Below are 23,799 nucleotides of genomic sequence, written 5' to 3'. Positions count from 1 at the left end.
TTTTTGTATTTTTAATAGAGATAGAGTTTCCTCACGTTGGCCAGGCTGGTCTCAAACTCTTGACTTCAAGTGATCCGCCTGCCTGGGCTTCCCAGAGTGCTGAGATTACAGGTGCGAGCCACCGTGCCCGGCCAGCACTTCATTGTCTTCTAGTTCCCCATGCTGTTGCTGAAGTCTGAAGCCATTCTGACTTCTGATTCTTTGAATGTGACCTATTTTTTTCTCTCTGACAGTTATTCTCTCAGTGATATCTCGAAGATATCAGTCAACTATCTTCTGGATTGCATTGATGTTATTGAGAAGGCAGCCTGCAGTCTAAAAGTCATGGTTTTAAAGGTAATCAGCTTTTTTCCTCTGGCTGCTTTTAACATCTTGTGTCGGCTGGGGGCGGTGGCTCATGCTTGTAATCCCAGCACTTTGGGAGGCCGAGGCGGGCAGATCATTTGAGGTCAGGAGTTCCAGACCAGCCTGGCCAACATGGTGAAACACTGTCTCTACTAAAAATACAAAAATTAGCTGGGCATGGTGGCGGGCGCCTGTAATACCAGCTACTTGGGAGGCTGAGACAGGAGAATCGCTTGAATCCGGGAGGCAGAGGTTGCAGTGAGCAGAGATCACGCCACTGCACTCCGGCCTGGGCGACAAATCTCGTGTCTAGGTGTGGACCTATTTCTGTCTTCCCTGCTTAGGATTTATTGGGCTTCTTGAATTTGTGAATTTGTGTCTTTCTTCAGTTCTGGAAAGTTCTTAGGGAGTTATCTCTTAAAATGTTGCTGCTGTGGCCGGTCGTAGTGGCTCATGCCTGTAATCCCAGCACTTTGGGAGGCCGAGGTGGGTGGATCACCTGAGGTTGAGAGTTCGAGAACAGTCTTGCCAACATGATGAAACCCCATCTCTACTAAAAATACAAAAGAATTAGCTAGCTGTGATGGCACCCGCCTGTAGTCCCAGCTACTTGGGAGGCTGAGGCACGAGAAGTGCTTGAACCCGGGCAGCAGAGGTTGGCAGTGAGCTGAGATTGTGCCACGGCACTCCAGCCTAGGCGACAGAGTGTGACTCCATTTCAATTAAAAAAAAAAAAAGAAAAATGTATATATATTGCTGCTGCTTCATTCTCTCTGTCTTCTCTCTCTGGTGTGACAATTGGATTTTTGTTAGACCTACTCATGCTACCTTCCATGTCTTCTATTTTTCAAGTTTTCTATTTTTTTGTGCCTCTGTGCTGCATTCTGGATACTTTTTTCCTTTCTTTTCTTTTCTCTCTCTTTCTTTCTTTCTTTTTTGAGATGGAGTTTTGCTCTTGTTGCCCAGGTTGGAGTGCAGTGGCGCGATCTCGGCTCACTGCAACCTCTGCCTCCTGGGTTCAAGCGATTCTCCTGCCTCAGCCTCCCAAGTAGCTGGGATTACAGGTGCCTGCCACCATGCCCAGTTAATTTTCTGTATTTTTTAGTGGAGACAGGGTTTCACCGTGTTGGTCAGGTTGGCCTCAAACTCCTGACGTCAGGTGATCCACCCGCCTTGGCCTCCCAAAATGCTGGGATTACAGGCGTGTGAGCCACCACGCCCGGCCTGGATACTTTCTTTAGTTCCTCTGTACAATTTACCAACAGTCTCTCCAACCATATCAAATCTGCCATTAAATCCATCAATTGAACTTTTTTAAATTTATTATTTATTATTATTATTATTTTTTTTTTTTGAGACGGAGTCTCACTCTACCGCCCAGGCTGGAGTGCAGTGGCGCGATCTCAGCTCACTGCAACTTCTGCCTCCTGTGTTCAAGCGATTCTCCTGCCTCAGCCTCCCAAGTAGCTGGGACTACAGGCGTGTGCCACCACGCCTGGCTAATTTTTGTATTTTTAGTAGAGATGGGGTTTCATCATGTTGCTCAGGCTGGTCTCGAACTTCTGACCTCAAGTGGTCTGCCCACCTTGGCCTCCCAAAGTGCTGAGATTACAGGCATGAACCACCACGCCCGGCCTCATTTATTTAATTTTTGAGACAAGGTCTCACTGTGCCACCCAGGCTGGAGTACAGTGGCATAATCTTGGTTCACTGCAACCTCTGCCTCCCGGGTTCAAGTGATTCTCCCACCTCAGCCTCCCGAGTAGCTGAGATTACAGGTGTGTGCCACCACGCCTGAGTAATTTTTGTATTTTTATTTTATTTTATTTTATTTTATTTATTTATTTTTGAGATGAAGTTTCACTCTTGCCCAGGCTAGAGTACAATGGCACGATCTCGGCTCACCGCAACCTCTGCCTCCCGGGTTCAAGCGATTCTCCTGCCTCAGCCTCCCGAGTAGCTGGCATTACAGGCATGCGCCACCACGCCTGGCTAATTTTGTATTTTTAGTAGAGATGGGGTTTCTCCGTGTTGGTCAGGCTGGTCTCGAACTCTCGACCTCAGGTGATCCGCCCGCCTCGGCCTCCCAAAGTGCTGGAATTACAGGTGTGAGCCACCGTGCCAGGCATTTTTTTTTTTTTTTTTTTTGTATTTTGTATAGACGGGGTTTCACCATGTTGGCCAGACTGGTCTTGAACTCCTGACCTCAAGTGATTCGCCCGCCTTGGCCTCCCAAAGTGCTGGGATTACAGGCATGAGCCACCACACCTGGCATATATTGAACATTTAAATAGTTTGAAAACTGTGAAATCTGGCATATGTATATAAAGGTGCAGAAAACATTGATGTATGTTTTAAGAAATAACGATAAGGTGAACACACATTTAACCACTACTCAGGCCAGGCACCCCAGCCTCCACAGTCACCCCAATCATAATCCCTTTCTCCCGCTCTAGTGGGAACCACCGTCCTGGGGTTTCTGTTGCCAACATCCATGCTGCTCTTCATGCTCTCCTGCCTGTGTAGTCATCCCTACACAATATTGTTTAGTTTTGCCTGCTCTTGGAATTTATGTAAATGGAACCATATATAGTATGGATTTTCTGTCTGGTTTCTTTTGTTCAACATTATGCTTGTGAAATGCATTCATGTTTTTCAAGGCTGTAGTTCATTCTCATTGCTGTACAGTAGTATGTTGTTGCATATATTACAGTTTACTTACACTTTCTGGGCAGGTGGTTTGTTGCTAGTTGTTGGATATTGAGAACATCAGTGTACTTGCTTCCTGGGAATATTGCCTATGAATGCAGTTGCCGGATCATTTGGTATGCGTATCTTCAACTTTGTGATACTGTCAAGTGGTTTTCTAAGGTGGCTGTAGCACAAATTTGCTTCCCACCAGTAATGATTGAGAGTTCCTGTTGCTCTATATCCTTGCCAACTCTTATTGTTGTTAGTCTGTCTGAATTTGACCAATCTACTGGGTACATAGTGGTATCACTTTGCGCTTTAAAAATTGAGGTATAGGCCAGATGCAGTGGCTCACACCTGTAATCCCAGCACTCTTTGGGAGGCTGAGGCGGGAGGATCACTTGAGGTCAGGAGTTGGAAACCAGCCTGGTCAACATGGTGAAACCCTGTCTCTACTAACAATACAAAAATTAGCTGGGTGTGGTGATGCACACCTGTAATCCCAGCTACTCGGGAGGCTGAGGCATGAGAATTGCTTAAACCTGGGAGGCGAAGGTTGTAGTGAGCCGAGATTGCACCACTGCACTCCAGCCTGGGTGACAGAGTGAGACTCCGTCTCAAAAAAAAAAAAAAAAGTAGAAACGGAACAGAGGCTGCACCTGAGCTGCCCCCCACCTCCCTCTCCTAGCTCCTTGCTCTGGTGGGCTGCGTTCCAGCTATGCTGCTCTTGCCATCTTTATTTTAGAGGTAAGAAAACTGAGCCTCAGAGCAGTTTATTAACTTGCTCAAGGTCTCAGAGTGGTAGAGCCAGGATTTGAACTGGGTTCTTTGTCAAAGGCAATGTTAACCCCCTCACCATGTGAGAGACTCATTCTTTTGTGTTACAATAGAATTTTCTGTCGTAGACTGTCAGCTGTATGAGATCCAGGAATGTATCTGGCTTCTGTACCACATGGTAGGCACTCAAAAAATATGTGTTGAATGAATGATTGGATGAATGAATGAACCTGTTAGGAGGCAAATCTCTCTGCCTAACCTTTCCTGTCTCCCTGGGAGTAGCAATACAGCAAGCTGTAAGGGTTAACGGAAATAAGTTTATTCCATACTTTACAAGAACAGTTCTTTATAAATGAGAGCCACAATTGGTAATTTGTGGAAGAGAAAATAGGAGTGCAGTGCAAAAACAGGCAGAAATAGAAGGGAGTCTGGCCACCTGTGGGTCTTAGTGAGGCACATATGTAGAGCAAGGAGTCAGATGCTCAAAAGGAGGGGAGGGGGGCCCTGAAGATGAGCATCACCTCCTCAGTCTGTGTCGGGCCCATCTTGAATGCACAAATCTTGCATGTGTAAGTATCCATGCATATGTGGAAGTGTTTTATGGAGTCATAACGTGTCCAATTCTCCCACACTTTGCGGCTCACAGAGCACCGTATTGTGATTTCTTGTTTCCCAATGTAGGCGGAACACACCAGGAGCCCCAGCGCAACCCTCCTCCGCAATGTGCCTTCATGCAGGTCCCTGTCATCCAGCGAAGACGGCCCCAGTGGCCCTTCCAGCCTCTCAGATGGGGGCCTAGCCCACAACTTACAGGATAGTGTCAGGCACCGCATCCTCTACCTCTCAGAGCAGCTGAGAGTGGAGAAGGCCAGTCGGGATGGCAACACTATGAGCTACCTCAAGCTGGTATCCAAAGCAGACCGGCACCAGGTGCCGCACATCCGGCAGGCCTTTGAGAAGGTGAACCAGCGCGCCTCTGCCACCATCGCCCGGATCGAGCACAGGCTCCGCCAGTGTCACCAGCCGCTCCAGCAGCTGGAGGAAGGCTGCAGGCCCAAGGGCTTACTGCTGATGGCAGAAAGCGACCCAGCCAACTGTGAGCCACCCAGCGAGAAGGCCCTGCTTTCAGAGCTCCCCAAGCCAGGTGGGGAAGACGGGCCCGTCAACCTGCCTGATGCCAGCAGACCCTTCACCTTGGAGAGTCGCTTCCAGAGCTTACAGCAGGGGACGCGCTTAGAGACAGAGGATGTGGCCCAGCAACAAAACCTGCTGTTGCAGAAGGTAAAGGAAGAGCTGGAAGAAGCCAAGAGGTTCCACATCAGCCTCCAGGAGTCCTATCACAGCCTAAAGGAGAGGTCTCTGACTGACCTGCAGCTGTTGCTGGAGTCCCTTCAGGAGGAGAAGTGTAGGTAAGGCCTTGGCTTTGGGGACTGGAAGCAGAGGAGGAACCGCTCCCAGGAGCCACCTACGGGAGGGTGAAAGGAAGCCAGGACAGCAGCCTGGAGAGCCAGGGTGAGGGGCCAGTTGGAAGAGCAGGTCCATGCTTCTCTTAGCGACTGGGCCCTGCAGTGGGGCGAGCCAGCCCTCTCCCTGCAGTCCCACACCTGCCTTGACCCTTGCTGGCGAAAATGCTCCAGCTTGGCCACCCCTGCCAGGTGGTTGCAGCAGCACAGCGGCTGGCCCTGACCCTGTGGTGGCAGGAGACAACATGGGGGTGGCAAGAGTCCGGTAGACACGTGGCACTAGTTAGGGAGATGGCGTCCTTTGGTCCCAGTTGGCTGGGAAGGTGGGAGTCAGGACCGGAGTCGCCTCGCCAGCTCTGGTCTCTTCACACGTGCTCCTAGCTGAGCTGGGGCACAGGTTGGGTCTCAGATACTTATTTCAAAAACGACCGCCTTCTGGTGAATGCTTTCTCTGCACCGTGCAGTAGCTCGATTTTGTTTTTCTTTTTTTTTCTTTTGAGATGGAGTCTCACTCTGTCGCCAGGCTGGAGTGCAGTGGCACGATCTCGGCCCACTGCAACCTTCACCTCCCGGGTTCAAGCGATTCTCCTGCCTCAGGCCCCCGAGTAGCTGGGACTACAGGCGTGCACCAGCACATCCGGCTATTTTTTGTATTTTTAGTACAGGCGGGGTTTCACCATGTTGACCAGGATGGTCTCAATCTATTGACCTCGTGATCCGCCTGCCTCAGCCTCCCAAAGTGCCGGGATTACAGGTGTGAGCCACCTCACCCTGCCCTAGCTCGATTTTCTTTCCCTCTAAGATAAGGCTAGGGCCTACCAATTGGAAAAAAAAAAAAAAAAAAAAAAAAAAAGAAGGCAAACCCAATCTCTCAATGGATTCTCTCCATTCCTACTGGGACCGTTCTCTGGGTTTCCATGGGCCCTCAGGGGGTGCCACATTCTGTCCCCCTCGCTGCAGTCTGTGGCTAATTAACGCCAGTCCCTCCAGCGTCCTGGCTAGGGAGGCAGTGATTCCCTTAGGTGAGCCAAGATTCTCAGCATTAGCATGAAAAGAAGAACTCCTCAGTCCTTTTAGTGCCTGATGCAGGGGAAGAGGCGTGTGGGAATCATCCTCTTTAGTTTCCCCAGGGAAATCTTGCCAGCGTTTACATGGCCTAAGAATCTGTTAAGGGACAATCAAAGAATATTACAGGGCAACCACTATCAATGAGATGACTAGTCAGAGTCACAGGCGTCTCTAGGACATTATTTTCATAGGACATGGCAACAAAATCTAAAATCTTGGGAGCATCAAAGACCCTTTTGTCAAAATCACACTTACCCGGTCAGCTTTCTATTAAGCAACAGCAGAGCTTGGTGGCAGTTACAAACTTCCCCGTATGTTTCCAAGCCATAGGGGCCAATGAGAATGCTGTGCTCAGGTAAACTCTTAACCCCTCTCAAATCTGAGTCTTTCACCCCCTCTTGATACAGGGGTGACTACCAGGGAGCAGGGCAATACCTCTGTCTCTCCCCCTCTCAGACTTTTGCTGCAAATTCTAGAAGCCTGCACTTCTGACCCAGTAACCCCCATTGGACTGTGACATGGGATTTCTGGTTGTTTGCTGCAGCAGCGAGCCTACCCTTACTAATGTTCATCGTGAGCAGAAAAGCAGGTCTGCAGGGCCCAAACTTACTAGGAGGAGAAAGGGCTGATGATGATTTTTCACTGTTGTCACGGGCTCGTAACTGAGCTGGGGCACCAGGTTAAGCAGCATTGTTCTTTGGCCCTCAGACGCCTACTTTATGGTTGGGGAAGCAGAGTCTCACAGAGGCACAAGCAGGCTACATGGCTGCTAGGTGCGGACCTGAGAGCATTTCACCACACCCTGGCTGTGTGGCTAAGTTAGATGCAGGGGACACAGGAATTCATGGCATTTTAAAAACATATACTTCCGTAAAATCTTCTTCAAAACTTTTACATGAGCTGGACACAGAAGTGTTTCAACCAGCCAGGCTCCCTGTGACTGTTGCGTCCCCTCTGGTGCATCAGAAACTGAGAATCCATACTGCAAGTCCTGTGCCGTTTATCACAGTTAAATCCGTTTGCTTTCAAGAGAGTTGTTGTGGTTTTTATCATTATGGTTTCTTTTTAATTTGGTCTTGGCATGTCTCTACTGAGAGTGGCCATAGCCGAGATACCCAGTTTCTAGGAGATCCCTGACCCGTGGGAAAGTTAGGTTCGGATGTGTGTGTCAGGGGAGCCGCAATGAGGAGGCACACGAAAATGCATGAAACAGCAGAAATGGGCTGGGTGTGGGGGCTCACGCCTGTAATCCTAGCACTTTGGGAGGTTGAGGAGGGCAGATTGCTTGAGCTCAGGAGTTTGAGACCAGCCTGGGCAACATAGTGAGACCTGTTATCTACAAAAAAAAAATCAAAAAATTAGCTGGGCGTGATGGCGCGTGCCTGTAGTCACAGCTACTCAGGAGGCTGAGCGGGAGCGGGGATCCCTTGAGCCTGGGAGGTTGAAGCTGCAGTGAGTCATGATTGCATCACTGCACTCCATTCTGGGTGACAGAGCGAGACCCTGTGTCAAAAAAACAAACAAACAAACCAAAAAAAAAAAAAAAAAAAACGGAAAAAAGAAATGTATGACTCGGATCGAAGAGACGTTAGGTGTGCTGATGGGAGGCAGAGGGGAAGTCTGGAGGCAGCAGGGAGCTGATTGAGCTCATCAGCTGTGCAAGAGCGAAGCCCAGAACGGAAGGGCGGGGAAGCTTCCGGGGCTGTGCCTGTATTAAGGTCACAGGGTGTGAAGTGATCCCACAGGCTTTCCTGCGGGGGTTGTGGATTGGCTGGTTTAAAGAAAACATGCACAAAGGAGGAAACTGATTTACATGACTCTGGGGTTGAGCATTAGGTCTTATCGTGGTCAGCAGCCGTGGGATGTGTTGGGTTTTGGGTCAGTGAGGCGAGGACCACGTGGGCTATATCGCAAACAATCACATGACAGGGAGGGAGGGGTGTTATCTAGGGCAAAGGTGACAGGGTACAACTGCTAAAGTTGGATGCTGAGGCAGCAACTGTCTTAAACGCATTTATGACAAGGGCTTACTTAAAAAAATTGATGTAGAATTCACATAATTTCACACAATGTGAAATTAACCATTTGGAAGCATGTAATTCAGTGCATTAAGTACATCTGCAGTGTGGTTCAACCATCACCTCTGTCCAGTTGTCTAACATTCTCATCACCCCAGAAGGAGACCTCCAGACTCACTACGCGGTCACTCCTAGCCTCAGCTCCAGGCGTTCCCTAATCTGCTTTCTGTCTCCGTGGGTTTGCCTCTTCTGGACTTTTCATATAAATGAGACCATACAATATGTGGGCTTTTGTGTCTAGCTTCTTTCACTGTTTTCAAGGTTCACTAATGTTGTAGCACGTATCAGTACTTCATTCCCTTGACAGCGGACTAATATTCCAGTGCATGGGTAGACCACATTTTGTTTATCTGTCCATCAGTGGATGGAGATTTGAGTTGTTTCCACCTTTTGGCTATTGTGAGAAGCCCTGTCCTGAACACTCACATACATGCCATTTGTTTGAACACCAGTTTTCAATTCTTTGGGGTCTATAATCAGGAGTAGAATTGCTGGACCCTGTGGTGACTCCAGGTGTAACGTTTAGAGGAGTCTTCCCACAGCAGCCGCGCCGCTCCATCTTCCCACCAGCAATGCAGAAGGCTTCCAGTTGCCTCATATCCTTGCCAACATTTGTTGTTATCCTTTTTTTTTCTAACAGATGTGACTGTGAAGTGGTATCTCATTATGAGGGCTGGCTTTCTTTTTTATTTTTCCTGAGTCTTTGGATAGGCAACAGTTCTTTCTTTCTTTCTTTTTTCTTTTTCTTTCTCTCTCTCTTTCTTTCCATCTCTCTCTTTCTTTCTTTTTCTTCAGGGACTCTGTTGCCCAGGCTGCATGCAATCATAGTTCACTACAGCCTTGAACTCCTGGGCTCAGGCGATCTTCCTGCCTCAGCCTCCCGAGTAGCTGGGAGTAAAAAGCATGTGCCACCATGCCTGGCTAACTTTTTAAAAATTATTATTATTTGTAGAGATGGGATCTTGCTACGTTGCCCAGGCTGGTCTTGAACACCTGGCCACAGCCTCCCCAAGTACTGGGGTTACAGATGTGAGCCACTGTGCCTGGACAGTTCTTACTTTTTAATGCATTTTTTAATTGATTGTGGTAAAAAAAAAACACCCCACAATATATTCTTTTTGATTCTGCAAAGTGCAGGGTCTCTATCACAGCAACAATTAGACTCAGGAGGCTTGGGGCTGGGCTAGTGGCCCTGGGGTCTGCTCCTTCATGAGGTCTGGGTTTGTGGGTCCTTGCAGAGGACATTCCTGGGTCCTGGAAGGACTGTGACTGCTTCCGCTGGAGTTGCTTGAGGCCCCTGGTAACTCTCCCCTCTGTGTGCTGAGGAGAAGCACGGGCGTCGCGAACTTGATGATTCTGGATGGAAGGGTCTTTGCCAAGCTTCTCTTTCTTTCTTGTGGAAATAGGAGGAGCTTCAGATCTCCAAGAAGATGCACAGTGAGCGGCCTGTCTCCTCAGCACAAGCCAGTCTCCTGGGGGACCAGAAGGCCCCGGTCCCTCAGTTTCTCCGTGGGTCAGGAGGAAAGAAGGCTTGAGAAACTCAGAGAATGTTCATTGGTAGAAGAGATGGCACCCAAGGAAGGCATGGGGAGCCTTCAAGTAAAAGTCTCGACTGGCCGGGTCTCATCTGGGCACCTTGCATGGAGAGTTGCAGGAGACCCCCTCTAGCCTCCTAATGAGCCAGGGGGCTCTGGGAGGGTCTTGGGGGTCCTTCCCCCTCTCTTACAGGATGCACAGCTGACTTCTGCTTGATGGTGAAAGGCAGTCAGGTTTCAGGCTTGGCCCCGTAGACAGGGCATGGACAAGTCCTGGAGTTGGGGGTGTGGTGCCAGCAAAACCGTCTTTACTCTCTGGGGTCCACAGCCAGTCCCAGCCTGCCCAGCCCCACCCTCCTCCTTCACCTTTGTAGCCCTAGTGGTCAATGCCTGGGGTAGATGGGTTGCTGGGACATCTTTGTTCTTTGTTGGATGAGTAAAATGGTCCTAGGAGAAAACCCGACTGTGAGGAGCACATTGCTTCTTTTTTTTTTCTTTTTTATGAGATGGAGTCTCACTCTGTCCCCCAGGCTGGAGTGCAGTGGCACGATCTCGGCTCACTGCAACCTCCGCCTCCCCGGTTCAAGCGATTCTCCTGCCTCAGCCTCCCGAGTAGCTGGGATTACAGGCACCCACCAGCATGCCTGGCTACTTTTTGTATTTTTCAGTAGAGATGGGGTTTCGCCATGTTGACCAGGGGTCTCGACCTCCTGACCTGAAGTGATCCACCCGCCTCGGCCTCTCAAAGTGCTGGGGTTACAGGTGTGAGCCACCACACCTGGCTGGAGGACATTGCTTCTTACCCATTTCTAGTTCCCTAGACCTCCCTTGGCATCAACTCATTGAAGGCTCCACTTGGTGACAAGGAACCGGCTTATTTGGAAACAGGGTCGTTGCGGACGTGATGAGTTAGATTTGGATGAGGTCATTCTGCAGAGGGGTGGGCCCTAATGCAATGTGACCTGTGTCCTGACGGAAAGGGGAGACGGAGACATGGACACACCCAGAGGGAGAGCGCCGTGTGGAGACAGAGGCTGAGGCCGACCTGCCGTGGCAGAAGCCAAGGAAGCCCGCAGATGGGCAGCAGAGCAGAAGCTGGGACAGAGGCCCCGAGCGGAGGTGCCTTCTCGGTCCTCGGCAGGAGCCCACCCCGCCTGCGCCTTCCTCTCGGACTGCTGGACCCCCCCAGCCAGGAGAGAGGCCATCTCTGCTGGGAAAGCCACTCAAAGTTTGTAACGCTTTGTGACTGCAGCCACAGGAAACTCCCACACTCAGCTTGTCCTTTAGGCTCTGCTCTGATGTCCTCTCCTCAAAGGGACTTCCCAGGCTACCACGTTCAAATGGCCTCTTCTTTTATCCTTTTGGAAGCGGGGTTTTTTGAAGTAAAGTTTTTTGTTTTTTGTTTTTTTAGATGGAGTTTTGCTCTTGTTGCCCAGACTGGAGTGCAATGGCGCAATCTCGGCTCACCGCAACCTCCGCCTCCTGAGTTCAAGCGATTCTCCTGCGTCAGCCTCCCGAGTAGCTGGGATTAGAGGCATGCACCACCACGCCTGGCTAATTTTGTGTTTTTAGTAGAGATGGGGTTTCTCCATGTTGGTCAGGCTGGTCTCGAACTCCTGTCCTCAGGTGATCCACCTGCCTCAGCCTCCCAAAGTGCTGGGATTACAGGAGTGAGCCACCACGCCTGGCCTTTTTGAGGTAAATTTTATACAGTGAAATTGCATTTAAGTTTAGGCATACAGTTTAACAAGTTTTGACAAAGGTTTACACCTGGGCAACTAAAATCCCAATAAAGAGCTTTGCCACCACCCCAGAAAGTACCCTCAACGCCCTCTTCCAGTGAATGCCCGTCTCCCATAATTGGCCACTATTCTGGTTTCTGTCACTCTAGCTTCGTCTCCTCTTGAACTTCATGTAAGTGGAATCGCACGGCACGCAGTGCTTTGCGTCTGGCTGCTTTCGCTCCGTGGAATTGTTTTGAGATCCACCCAAGCTGTGTGAGTGAGTAGCTCATGGCTTCGTATTGCTTGGCAGCCTTCCATTGCATGGAGACGCCGCAGGTTGCTTATGCCCTGGTCCGCTGCCAGTTGGGGCGACTGAATAAAGCTGCTATGAACGTTCTCGCACAAGTCTTTCTGTGAACATATGCTTTCATATATGGAATTGCTAGGTAACAGGGAAGTGTCATGTGTCTTAGTCCCACTTTCTGTTGCTGTAACAGAGTACCGCAGGCTGGGTAGTTTATAAAGAAAGGAAGTTCAATGTCAAGGCGCTGGCAGCTGGTGAGGACCTTTGTACTGCATCATCCTATGGCAGAAGGCAGAAGGGCAAGAGGGCGTGAGAGAGCGAGCGGGGGCCAAACTTTCATGATAACAATATTAATATTAATCGCCTCTTACCAGTCCCACCCCTTAACACCATCACATGGCCATTAAATTTCAACATGAGTTTGGGGGGGGGACATGTACACCATAGCAGTATGCTTAACTTTTTAAGAAAGAGGAAGGCCAGGCGCGGTGGCTCACCCCTGTAATCCCAGCACTTTGGGAGGCTGAGGCGGGTGGATCACCTGAGATCGGGAGTTCGAGACCAGCCTGACCAACATGGAGTAAACCCTGTCTCTACTAAAAATACAAAATTAGCCAGGCGTGGTGGCACATGCCTCTAATCCCAGCTACTCGGGAGGCTGACGCAGGAGAATCGCTTGAACTCAGGAGGCGGAGGTTGTGGTGAGCCGAGATCGTGCCCTTGCACTCCAGCCTGGACAACGAGTGAAACTCCATCTCAAAAAAAAAAAAGAGGAACTGTTTTCCGACATGGCTATACCATTTTACAGTCCCGCTAGGAGTGTATAAGAGTTCCAGTTGCCAACGTTTGGCAAGATCAGTCTTTTAAATTTCAGCCTCTTAAGTTCAGCCACAGCTTGGTGAAATTAGACTCCAAGATTTCATCACCCTAGCCCATGTTCTCTCAACCTTGGCACTGTCGACATTTTGGACCAAATGATTCTCTGTTGTGCGGGTCTGTCCTGTACATTCTAGGATGATGAGCAGCATCCCTGGTCTCCACTTAACTTGGTGCCAGTGGTGCCGTGAATTAATTTCCTGATGCTGCCGTGACGAATTGCCCCCAACTTCATGGCTTAAAATAATAGAAAGTTATTCTCTCACAGTCCTGGACGCTAGAAGGCTGAAATCAGTTTCACTGGGCTGAAATCAGGCGAGGACACACTCTCATTGGAGGCTCTAGGGGACAAACTGATCTTTGCCTCTTCCAGTTTCTGGTGGCTGCCAAATTCCTTAATTTTGTGGCCACATCATTCCAGTTCTGAAGGCCAGCATCTTCAAACCTGTGTTCTGTCTTCACATGACATTCTCGTCTGTGCGTGTCTAATGTCCTTTTGCCTCTCTCTCATACGTGTGATTGCATTTAGGGCCACCAGGATAATCTAGGATAATCTTTGCATCTCAATACCCTTAAACTCACCACTTCTGGAAAGCCCCCTTTTTTGGTCATAGAAGGTAACATTCACAGTTTCCAAGGATTATGACATAGATATCTTTTGCGGGGGGGCTTTTTTTTTTTCTTTTTTAGACAGAGTCTCGCTCTGTCGCCCAGGCTGGAGTGCAGTGGCACGACCTTGGCTCACTGCAACCTCCGCCTCCTGGGTTCAAGCAATTCTCCTGACTCAGCCTCCCAAGTAGCTGGGACTACAAGCACGTGCCACCACACCCAGCTAATTTTTTGTATTTTTAATAGAGACGGGGTTTCACCCTGTTGCCCAGGGTGGTCTTGAACTCCTGAGCTCAGGCAATCTGCCCACCACAGCCTCACAAAGTGCTGGGGTTACAGATGTGAGCCACCGTGCCCAGCCTGGGGGGCAATTTTAGCCTACCGTGCCCCACCTATTTGTAACAACCAGAAATGTCTCTCCAGAGGTTGCCAAATGTCCCTTGGGGGGGGCGGCAAATTGCCCCTGGTTGAGAACCACTATCCTAGTGAGAGGTGACAGCGTGCTGGCAGTCCTCACAGCCCTCGCTCGCTCTCGGCACCTCCTCTGTCTGGGCTACCATTTTGGTGGCACTTGAGGAGCCCTTCAGCCCACCGCTGCACTGTGGGAGCCCCTTTCTGGGCTGGCCAAGGCCGGAGCCCACTCCCTCAGCTTGCAGGGAGGTGTGGAGGGAGAGGCGCGAGCGGGAACCGGGCGGGAACCGGGGTTGCGTGCGGCGCTTGCGGGCCAGCTGGAGTTCCGGATGGGCGTGAGCTTGGCGGGCCCTGCACTCAGAGCAGCCGGCCGGCCCTGCCGGCCCCGGGCAATGAGGGACTTAGCACCCGGGCCAGCGGCTGCGGAGCGTGTACTGGGTTCCCCAGCAGTGCCAGCCCACCGGCGCTGTGCTCGATGATTTCTCGCCGGGCCTTAGCTGCCTTCCCGCGGGGCAGGCCTCGGGACTGCAGCCCGCCATGCCTGAGCCTTCCCCCGCCTCCGTGGGTTCCTGCGCAGCCCGAGCCTCCCCAACGAGCGCCGCCCCCTGCTCCACGGCGCCCAGTCCCATCGACTGCCCAAGGGCTGAGGAGTGCGAGCGCACGGCGCGGGACTGGCAGGCAGCTCCACCTGCAGCCCCGGTGCGGGATCCACTAGGTAAAGCCAGCTGGACTCCTGAGTCTGGTGAGGACGTGGAGAGTCTTTATATCTAGCTCAGGGATTGTAAACACACCAATCGGCACTCTGTATCTAGCTCAAGGTTTGTAAACACACCAATCAGCACCTTGTGTTTAGCTCAAGGTTTGTGAGTGCACCAATCGACACTCTGTAGCTAGCTGCTCTGGTGGGGCCTTGGAGAACCTTTATGTCTAGCTCAGGGATTGTAAACACACCAAACGGCACTCTGTATCTAGCTCAAGGTTTGTAAACACACCAATCAGCACCCTGTGTTTAGCTGAAGGTTTGTGAGTGCACCAATCGACGCTCTGTAGCTAGCTGCTCTGATGGGGCCTTGGAGAACCTTTATGTCTAGCTCAGGGATTGTAAATACACCAATCGGCACTCTGTATCTAGCTCAAGGTTTGTAAACACACCAATCAGCACCCTGTGTTTAGCTCAAGGTTTGTGAGCGCACCAATCGATACTCTGTATCTAGCTGCTCTGGTGGGGCCTTAGAGAACCTGTGTGTCGAAACTCTGTATCTAATCTGATGGGGACATGGAGAACCTTTGTATCTAGCTCAGGGATTGTAAACGCACCAATCAGCGCCCTGTCAAAACAGGCCACTTGGCTCTACCAATCAGCAGGATGTGGGTGGGGCCAGATAAGAGAATAAAAGCAGGCTGCCCGAGCCAGCATTGGCAACCTGCTCCGGTCCCCTCCACACTGTGGAAGCTTTGTTCTTTCGCTCTTTGCAATAAATCTTGCTACTGCTCACTCTTTGGGTCCATGCTGCTTTTATGAGCTGTAACACTCACTGTGAAAATCTGCAGCTTCACTCCTGAGCCAGCGAGACTACGAGCCCACCAGGAGGAACGAACAATTCCAGACACCCTGCCTTAAGAGCTGTAACACTCACCGCGAAGGTCTGCAGCTTCACTGCTGAGCCAGCGAGACTACGAACCCACCAGAAGGAAGAAACTCCGAACACATCCGAACATCATGAAGGAACAAACTCCAGACGTTCCACCTTAAGAGCTGTAACACTGACCGCGAGGGTCCGCGGCTTCATTCTTGAAGTCAGTAAGACCAAGAACCCACCAATTCCGGACACACTAGCCCATGAAACCAGTGGGTGTGTGACCCTGTCTCTGATGATTAATGATGCTGAACCCCTTTCCATGTGCTTATCAGCCAATAAGTTTTTGGCTTGTTTTCAACTTGGAGTGTCTTTATTGTTGAGTTGTCAGAGCTGTTTATATACTCTGGACCAGTCTTTGTCACTCCCCTACTTTTTCCTTTCTCACAGCACTCACCGCCTAAACTGCTCTCCCTTGTGTAGGTATTCATTTGTGTTGTATTGTTCTCGTCAGAATATCAGCACATTCAGTTAGGCCACTGTGTCTGAGTGACTGCCCAAAGACATGTTGGCACATGATGGCTGTTCTGTGAGTACCTGTTTCATGGATCCGTCTGGATGCTTCCTTTCCTCCCTTCCCGAAGGGACCCAGCTCGCCCTCTGGGCTGCCTCCCTCCTCCATGTATGTCAGAACTCTATCTGCTGTGTCTCGGGAGCATCAGGGCAGGGTCAGGAGGGCTGATTCTGGATTTAGGCCTGGCCCAGCCTCCTCTCTGTCAGGTATTTACTGAATTACCTTGGACGAGGTGCTTCAAGTTTGCAGTCCTCAGTTTCCACATCTGTAACATGGAGGTAATAATGATCCCACTATTGTTGGAACTGTTGTGAGAATTAATTAATACTTGTGTGTAAGCCCCAAGTAGATGCTGATGGAACTGAATTTACAATTCCTTTCTGCTTCGTATCTGCAAACTAAGTCCTTGAAAGATTGTAAAGAAAAATTGGGCCAGATGTGGTGGCTTATGGCTGTAATCCCAGTGCTTTGGGAGGTCGAGGCAGGAGGATTGCTTGAGCCCAGGAGTTTGAGACCAGCTTGGGTAACAAAGTGAGACCATATCTCTGTAAAAAAATTTAAAAGTATTAACCGGACTTGGTGGCACATGCCTGTAGTCCCTGCTACATGGGAGGCTGAGACAGGAGGATCGCTTGAGCCCGAGAGGTTTCATCATGTTGGCCAGGCTGGTCTCCAACTCCTAATCTCAAATGATCCACCTGCCTTGGCCTCCCAAAGTGCTGTGATTACAGGCGTGAGCCACCACTCCCAGCCAATGACTCTTGATAAATTCATCAATGGAGCACCCTAGGTTGATGAGCTCAGGGATTTGGCCAAGATCTCGACCTGACCCTGCCTTCCTCTTCTTCCCCTGAGTCAGTGCCTCCTGGGTTTGTCATTCCTGCTGCCCTCTCCTCTCCACAGCATTACAGTGCCCACTACCCCTTACTCTGGTTGTCTGTCATTTTCTAGCAGCTTCTCTAGGACCGTCTCCACATATCTGATGGTCTTGTCCATCTCTCATTCATCAATTGCTGGTAGAGGTTCAGAGATAAGAAGCTACTCAAGTCAGAAAGCAGATTGGTGGTTGCCAGGGACTGGGGTGATGGGGAATGGGGAGTGACTGCTAAATAGTATTTTTTCGAGGGGGTGATGAAAATGTCTTGGAACAATTTTTTTTTTTTTTTTTTTTTTTGAGGCAGAGTCTCGCTCTGTCACCAGGCTGGAGTGCAGTGGCGTGATCTCGGCTCACTGCAACCTCTGCCTCCCAGGTTCAAGTGATTCTCCTGCCTCAGCGTCCCGAGTAGCTGGGACTACAGGCACGCACCACCACGCCCAGCTAATTTTTGTATTTTTAGTAGAGACGGGGTTTCACCATGTTGGCCAGGATGGTCTTGATCTCTTGACCTCCTGATCCGCCTGCCTTGGCCTCCCAAAGTGCTGGGATTACAGGCGTGACTGCAGCCGGCCAATGTCTTGGAACTATTAATAGCCATGGTGGTTGCACAACACCACATGTGCTAAATGCCACTGAATTGTTCACCTTAAAATAATTCATTTTATGTTACATGAAATTTACCTCAATAAAAATTGAATAAAAAAGAAGCTGCTCAGGTGCCGAGTAGGCAAAACTTTCACTCTTGCTTTGTATTTCTGGCTGTATCCACAAGTCGGCAGTCGTGAAATTTTCTTATAGCCTCCTGTCATATTGAAAACGCCCTGAAGTGAATATGCCAGGTCTCCATGCTTTTCTTTCCCTTCTGGACACCAGGTCCTTGGGGGCATCCAGACCCTAGCTCCTCTGTCCCAAGAGTGTTCTGGTATGTTTCGCTTTCAGACAAGGCTCGGAGATAACAGGCTATGGTTGGTTACTAGAGGCTTCAGTGTTGCTCTGTGACCTCTCAGCCCCAGGGATCCAGTCTCGGGCTGACTTTCCTCAAGGTATCTGCTTAGGCCTTTGTTGCAGGCTCGGGTCACGTTAACTTGAAGGCACAAGAACTTCCATTTTTTCCCCGACTTCTCCTCCATGTCAGAGCATCCTGCATCTTTGGATCTCTGAGGAGGTCTGACCTAAGGTCTGATCTGCTCTCTGAACTGGTTCCTCTCATCTCTATTGTGTTGAAGCAAAGCACAGACATTATATCAGTTCATCTGTAAATATTTCAGTGTGAACCTGAAATATGGATCATTTTGTTAACATAGCCTAAATCCCATACCAAAAATGTTTTAAAACAAGTCCACAATGTTAAATATGCAGTCACTGCCACCTTATTGCCTCACACATGCCATCATTCCTTTTTATTTCTGAAGGAATTTTTTTTTTTTTTTTTTTGAGACGGAGTCTCACCCTGTCGCCCAGGTTGGAGTACAATGGTGAGATCTCAGCTCACTGCACCTCTGCCTCCCAGGTTCAAGCGATTCCCCTGCCTCAGCCTCCTGAGTAGCTGGGATTACAGGCATGTGCCACCACGCTCGGCTAATTTTTGTATTTTTAGTAGAGACGGGGTTTCATCATGTTGGCCAGGCCGGTCTTGAACTCCTGACCTCGTGATCCGCCTGCCTCGGCCTCCCAAAGTGCTTTGGGAGCCACCACGCCCGGCCCTGAAGGATATTTTTTGCTGGACATAGAATTCTAAGTTGGCACTTAATTTTTGGAAATAATAAGCATTTTGAACAAATCATTCCCTTCTGACTTGCATGGTTTCTGTTGAAAAGGCAGCTGCCAGTCTTCTTGTTGCTCCTCGGATCACAGTTTTGTTTTCCTCAGGCTCCTTTTAAGATCTTTTGTTTTTCTTTGTTGTTTAGTGGTTTTGCTATGATGATGTTTAGGGTGATTTTCTTTCTCTCTTCTTTTTTGTGCAGCTGACTCTCCCCTTGGTGTGATCTTCTTTGCATTCATCCTGCTTGGGCTTCGCATTGCTACTTGGGTTTATGGCTCGATGTCTTTTGTCAATTTTGGACATTTTCAGCCATTATATTTTCAAATAGTGACTCTGCCCTAGTCTCTCATTTCTCCCCTTCTAAGGCCCCAGTTACATGTGTGTTCAACCTTTCCACTGTATCCCTACATCCTCTGGGTTCCTGTGTGAGCCGTCCTGGTGATTTTCCTCCCGCTTTGGCTTGTTTTGTTGGCTCTTCCCCCAGCTCCCCAGGGCCCCTTGCTTTGGCACATTTGCTCAAAGCGAGCTCATCCATCCTGGCCACATGCACCGATTGCACCCGGGCTATTGACCCCTCCTACAGCTGTTTCTCCATCTCAGACTTTTCCTCCAAGTTGCGGGCCATGATTAAGCTCTAGCTCAATTTGCCAAAAGCAAATTCTCAGAAATGATCAAGAATATACTCTCTCTGGCTGGGCCCAATGGCTCACGCCTGTAATCTCAGCACTTTGGGAGGCTGAGGCAGGCGGGTCACCTGAGGTCAGGAGTTGGAGACCAGCCTGGCCAACATGGTGAAACCCTGTCTCTACTAAAAGTACAAAAAATTAGCCCGGCATGATGGCGCATACCTGTAGTCCCAGCTACTCAGGAGGCCGAGGCAGGAAAATCACTTGAACCCGGGAGGCGGAGGTTGCAGCAAGCCAAGATCGTGCCACTGCACTCCAGCCTGGGCAAACAGAAGGAGACCCGTCTCAAAAAAAAAAAAAAAAAAAAACAAAAAAAAAACCACATTATTTTGAAAAAAACAATAAAGTTTAGAACACTTTGTGTTGGAGAGGGTGGTCTTAACACCTTTGGTCTGTCTTGAGGGTGTCTGGGTTGACTGGTCATCGTTCTTTCTTCATAAGAGCATTCTCCAGAGTTGTCCATTTGCCTCTGTGACTGTAGGAGGTGGAGAGAGAGGGGTCCTTGACCAAGGAAGAGAAGGGAGCGCGGCTGCCAGAGGGCCAGGAGATGGGGGCCAGAGAGAAGGGGAGACTGAGAGAATATCCTTATGAAAATATTGTTTACTAACATCTGAACAGACTCTTCAAGAATGCATTGAAGAATATCTTCATGTATCTTTACCAATACGTTGATGAAGATTGACTTCATATTCCCGAGGACAGTTAAAATCTTGAATGTTCTCACAGCTAGATCATTCATGTAAATGGAAAGACAGTAATGAGGAATCTATTTTCGGGGTGACCATCCTGCCGACCCACTCCCCCTCTCTGTGAGCAGTAGCCTAGTCCATGTTGTCCACCGACTCTCTTCTTAACAGGGACCTGGGGCAGAGACAAATGGAATATTCCTTGAAATGCTGCGAGGAACTGGCTTTTGACAAGTTGGCTTTCAACAAATGAGCTGTCAGCTTATTCAGTGCCCAGGGGATTTCTCCATGTGGGTGTTGGTCAAGTCCTTGGAGTGGGACCGAATAGAAGTCGTCACTGTTTTCCCCATCTCTGTCAGCACCACCGTTTAGACCTCCTGCACCTGAGGCCTGCCGCCACCCTCCTGGGCCTCCTGGGGCGGCAGCCCTGCCAGTCTATGGGTTCCATCACGCTCCGGTGCCTTCTCTCTTCTACGTAAGCGGTGGTGCCAGAGCCCCCTCACTGGCCCCCTGGCCTCTGTCCTTCTGGCCTGTTCTTTGTGGTGCCAAAAGGGGAACTTCATAGAAGTTTTTAAATTATGAAGTATTTCAAGCAAAGGGAAAATGTACAGGATAACATAATTAACAGCCCCAGCTTTCTGAAATCTTAACATTTGCCATATTCACTTCAAATCTTATTTTTTTAGGAAATAAAACTTTAAAATATTCAGTTGAAGCCCTCATTACCCCTTTCCAGCACCATCTCCCTTCCTTGCTATTCTGGCCTCGCTATACTGGCCTCGCCATTCTCATTTGGGTGCTTATCTTTTCCACGCATGGTTTTATACTTTTACTACTTATATAATTATATACACAACAGGTAGTGATTGTTTTCTTTTAGAGATGGGGTCTCACTCTGCTGCCCAGGCTGGAGTGCAGTGGCGTGATGGCAGCTCACTGCAGCCTCGAACTCCTGGACTCAAGAGGTCCTCCTGCCTCAGCCTCCAGAGTAGCTGAGACTACAGGCGCATGCCACCACACCCGGATATTTAAAAATTATTTTTGTAGAGACAGGGTCTCACTGTGTTGTCCAGGCTGGTCTTGAATTCCTCCTGGCCTCAAACATTCCCCTTGCCTTGGCCTCCCAAAGCGCTGGGATTGCAGCTGTGAACCACTGCACCTGGCCTGCTTGTGGTTTTTTAACAGCTCTATTGAGATATAATTTACATATTATAAAATGCACCATTTTAACTACATTTCAATGGTTTTTAGTAAATGTACCGAGTTGCACAACTATTGCCATGATTCACTTTTCTCTTTTTGTTTAAATAACAGCTCTATTGAGATATAATTCACATCCCATAAAATTCACCAATTTAAAGTATACAATTCCCTGGTTTTTAGTATATTCACAGAGTTGTTCAACCATCACCACTATCTAATTCCACAATATTCTCTTTTTTTTTTTGAGACGGAGTCTCGCTCTGTCACCCAGGCTGGAGTGCAGTGGTGTGAACTCTGCTCACTGCAAGCTCTGCCTCCCGGGTTCACGCCATTCTCCTGCCTCAGCCTCCCGAGTAGCTGGGACTACAGGCGTCCGCCACCATGCCTGGCTAATTTTTTTTGTATTTTTAGTAGAGATGGGGTTTCACCGTGTTAGCCAGGATGGTCTCGATCTCCTGACCTCGTGATCCGCCCGCCTCGGCCTCCCAAAGTGCTGGGATTACAGGCGTGAGCCACCGTGCCCGGTCCTACAACATTTTCACCAGCCCCAAAGCAACCCTGTACTCATTAGCAGCCACTGCCCATCCCCCATCCCCAGCCCCTGGCACCCACTAATCTGCTTTCTGTCTCTATGGATTTGCCTATTCTGGACATTTCGTAACTAATGGAATTGTACTGGAATCTGTGGTCTTTTGTGACTTTTCAATCCTTGTAGTCACCATGTTTCTATAGCGTAACTGCAGGCTAAACTGCAGGCTAGACTTCGTGCTCAACACTGGTCCTGGGGGATTTGCGGAACAGAAGAGCACACACAGATAGTTCACACTGTCATTTCTACAACTTCTAGTCTGTGGCTATTTTTGTAAAGCTGTTACAAAAGAGTAACTACATACAAAATATATATGAATATTGGTGTGCGTGTGGCTGGTGTATGTTTGGGGTGTTCCCAGGCAGACCTGGAGTGGGAGGCAGGCTTCCCCTAGAGCCTGGGGAGGGAGGAGGAAGGCAGAAGCTGAACCCAAATCTAGTCTAGGTCAGGACCGCTCGCTGTTGGCATGAGCTCTGGGCGAGATACTGAAGGAATCTTACTTTCTCTTTTGCTCCCAAGGCAGGCATTGATGGAAGAACAGGTGAATGGTCGCCTGCAGGGACAGCTGAATGGGATTTACAACCTCAAACACAATCTGGCCTGCAGCGAAGAGAGAATGGCCTATCTATCCTATGAGAGGGCCAAGGAAATATGGGTGAGAACCTCCTGGGGGAGCCTTGTGAGAAGACTGGAGGGATGAGCGAATCTATTCTGATACCCCCAAACCAAAGCAAGACACGGGTCCTCGAGCTGCTCCCTCCTGAGGGTTCAATGGCCACACACGTTTGTTTCAGAGCTAGCAGCAGCTGATCTTTACACTCACGCTCCGCTTCCCACCATCTGGCTTAGCTGCTTTTGCCACTCTGGTGCTGCAGTGCTCACCCGTGAGCCTCTGATTCGGGAGATCTGGGGTGGAGCTGCTTCTGCTGCGGCTGCAGGTGTAGGGAGCGCCCTCTCAGAACCCCTCCTTAGACCTGGCTTCCCTCTCCTCACTTTTCCATTCCCATAGTGCCCACCCCCGTCCCTGGGTAGCTGTGTCTTGACCAGGTCCTCAGCTTCGGGAGACAGTGGATGGGAGAGTGCAGCTGGGTCAGATGAAGCTTTCCCTGTTGCTGGAGAGCCTGCGCCCTCCCCTCTGCCCTGAATGTGCTCTAGGCTCTCTGCTTCCCTCCTCGAATACCCACTCCACAGTGCTTTCTGCTCACCCCTAAGAACTCAATAAACGACCACAGCTCTGTGCTGACTTCTGGTGCGTGCATTTTCGTCTCCTGCAGGAGATCATGGAGACCTTCAAGAGCCGAATATCCAAGCTGGAGATGCTACAGCAAGTCACCCAACTGGAGGCAGCGGAGCACCTCCAAGGCCGTCGCCCGCAGATGTTGTTCAAGTTCGTGAGTCTGCTCCTCTCACTGGCAACCGTCCTCTTGGTCTTTGTCTCCACCTTGTGTGCCTGCCCCTCGTCACTGATCAGCTCACGCCTGTGCACTTGCACCATGCTGATGCTGATCGGGCTTGGGGTCCTGGCCTGGCAGAGGTGGCGTGCCATCCCTGCCACAGACTGGCAGGAATGGGTCCTCTCCAGGTGTAGACTGTACTCCAAGGACTCTGGGCCTCCAGCAGATGGACTTTAAGGGGCCAGGAGGGCCACCTGCCTTAGCTTGCTAGCTCCCTCCCTCCTCCTGGGTGTTGAGGGCATCCAGCAAGCCCTCCCCAGACAGCCCCTCCACAGCTCTTGCTTGCCGATTATGTAACCACCAGCCTGGTGAAATGGATATAGACGCCCACCTGCCTCACACTTCCGTTTTGCCAGGATCCTTTCACGCCATCGGTAGACATGAGGCTCGGGAAAACTTAAAGTCTATGAAGCGCTCTCTCCTCTTTATCCCCCTTGCACCCTCTCGAGACCCAGTGCCTGCACACACAGAGGCTCAGGTGGTCCCACACTGCAGTGAAAGCCTCTGTGA

The 23,799-nt window shown here is 49.9% G+C and overlaps 1 protein-coding gene across 1 annotated transcript; it reads left to right on the top strand.

The window, feature by feature from the left end:
- The first annotated feature begins 324 nt into the window (after positions 1–324).
- LOC129024450 (testis-specific protein TEX28-like) lies at positions 325–23,500 on the top strand. The gene is made up of 4 exons (XM_054471528.2): positions 325–336; positions 4,495–5,222; positions 22,355–22,490; positions 23,110–23,500. The coding sequence occupies exons 1-4, from the start codon at positions 325–327 to the stop codon at positions 23,464–23,466; spliced, it is 1,233 nt and encodes a 410-aa protein (XP_054327503.1). The 3' UTR covers positions 23,467–23,500.
- The last annotated feature ends 299 nt before the right edge of the window (positions 23,501–23,799 follow it).

Source organism: Pongo pygmaeus, chromosome X, assembly GCF_028885625.2.
Source record: "Pongo pygmaeus isolate AG05252 chromosome X, NHGRI_mPonPyg2-v2.0_pri, whole genome shotgun sequence".
NCBI lineage: Eukaryota > Metazoa > Chordata > Mammalia > Primates > Hominidae > Pongo > Pongo pygmaeus.
The sequence above is the reverse complement of the archived record's forward strand: the minus strand, read 5'-3'. Positions and strand labels throughout refer to the sequence as shown.

Coding starts and splice junctions, on each gene's coding strand:
- LOC129024450 (XM_054471528.2), top strand. Junction 5,223..22,354: donor CTTCAGGAGGAGAAGTGTAG/GTAAGGCCTTGG, acceptor TTTGCTCCCAAG/GCAGGCATTGATGGAAGAAC. Junction 22,491..23,109: donor AGAGGGCCAAGGAAATATGG/GTGAGAACCTCC, acceptor CGTCTCCTGCAG/GAGATCATGGAGACCTTCAA.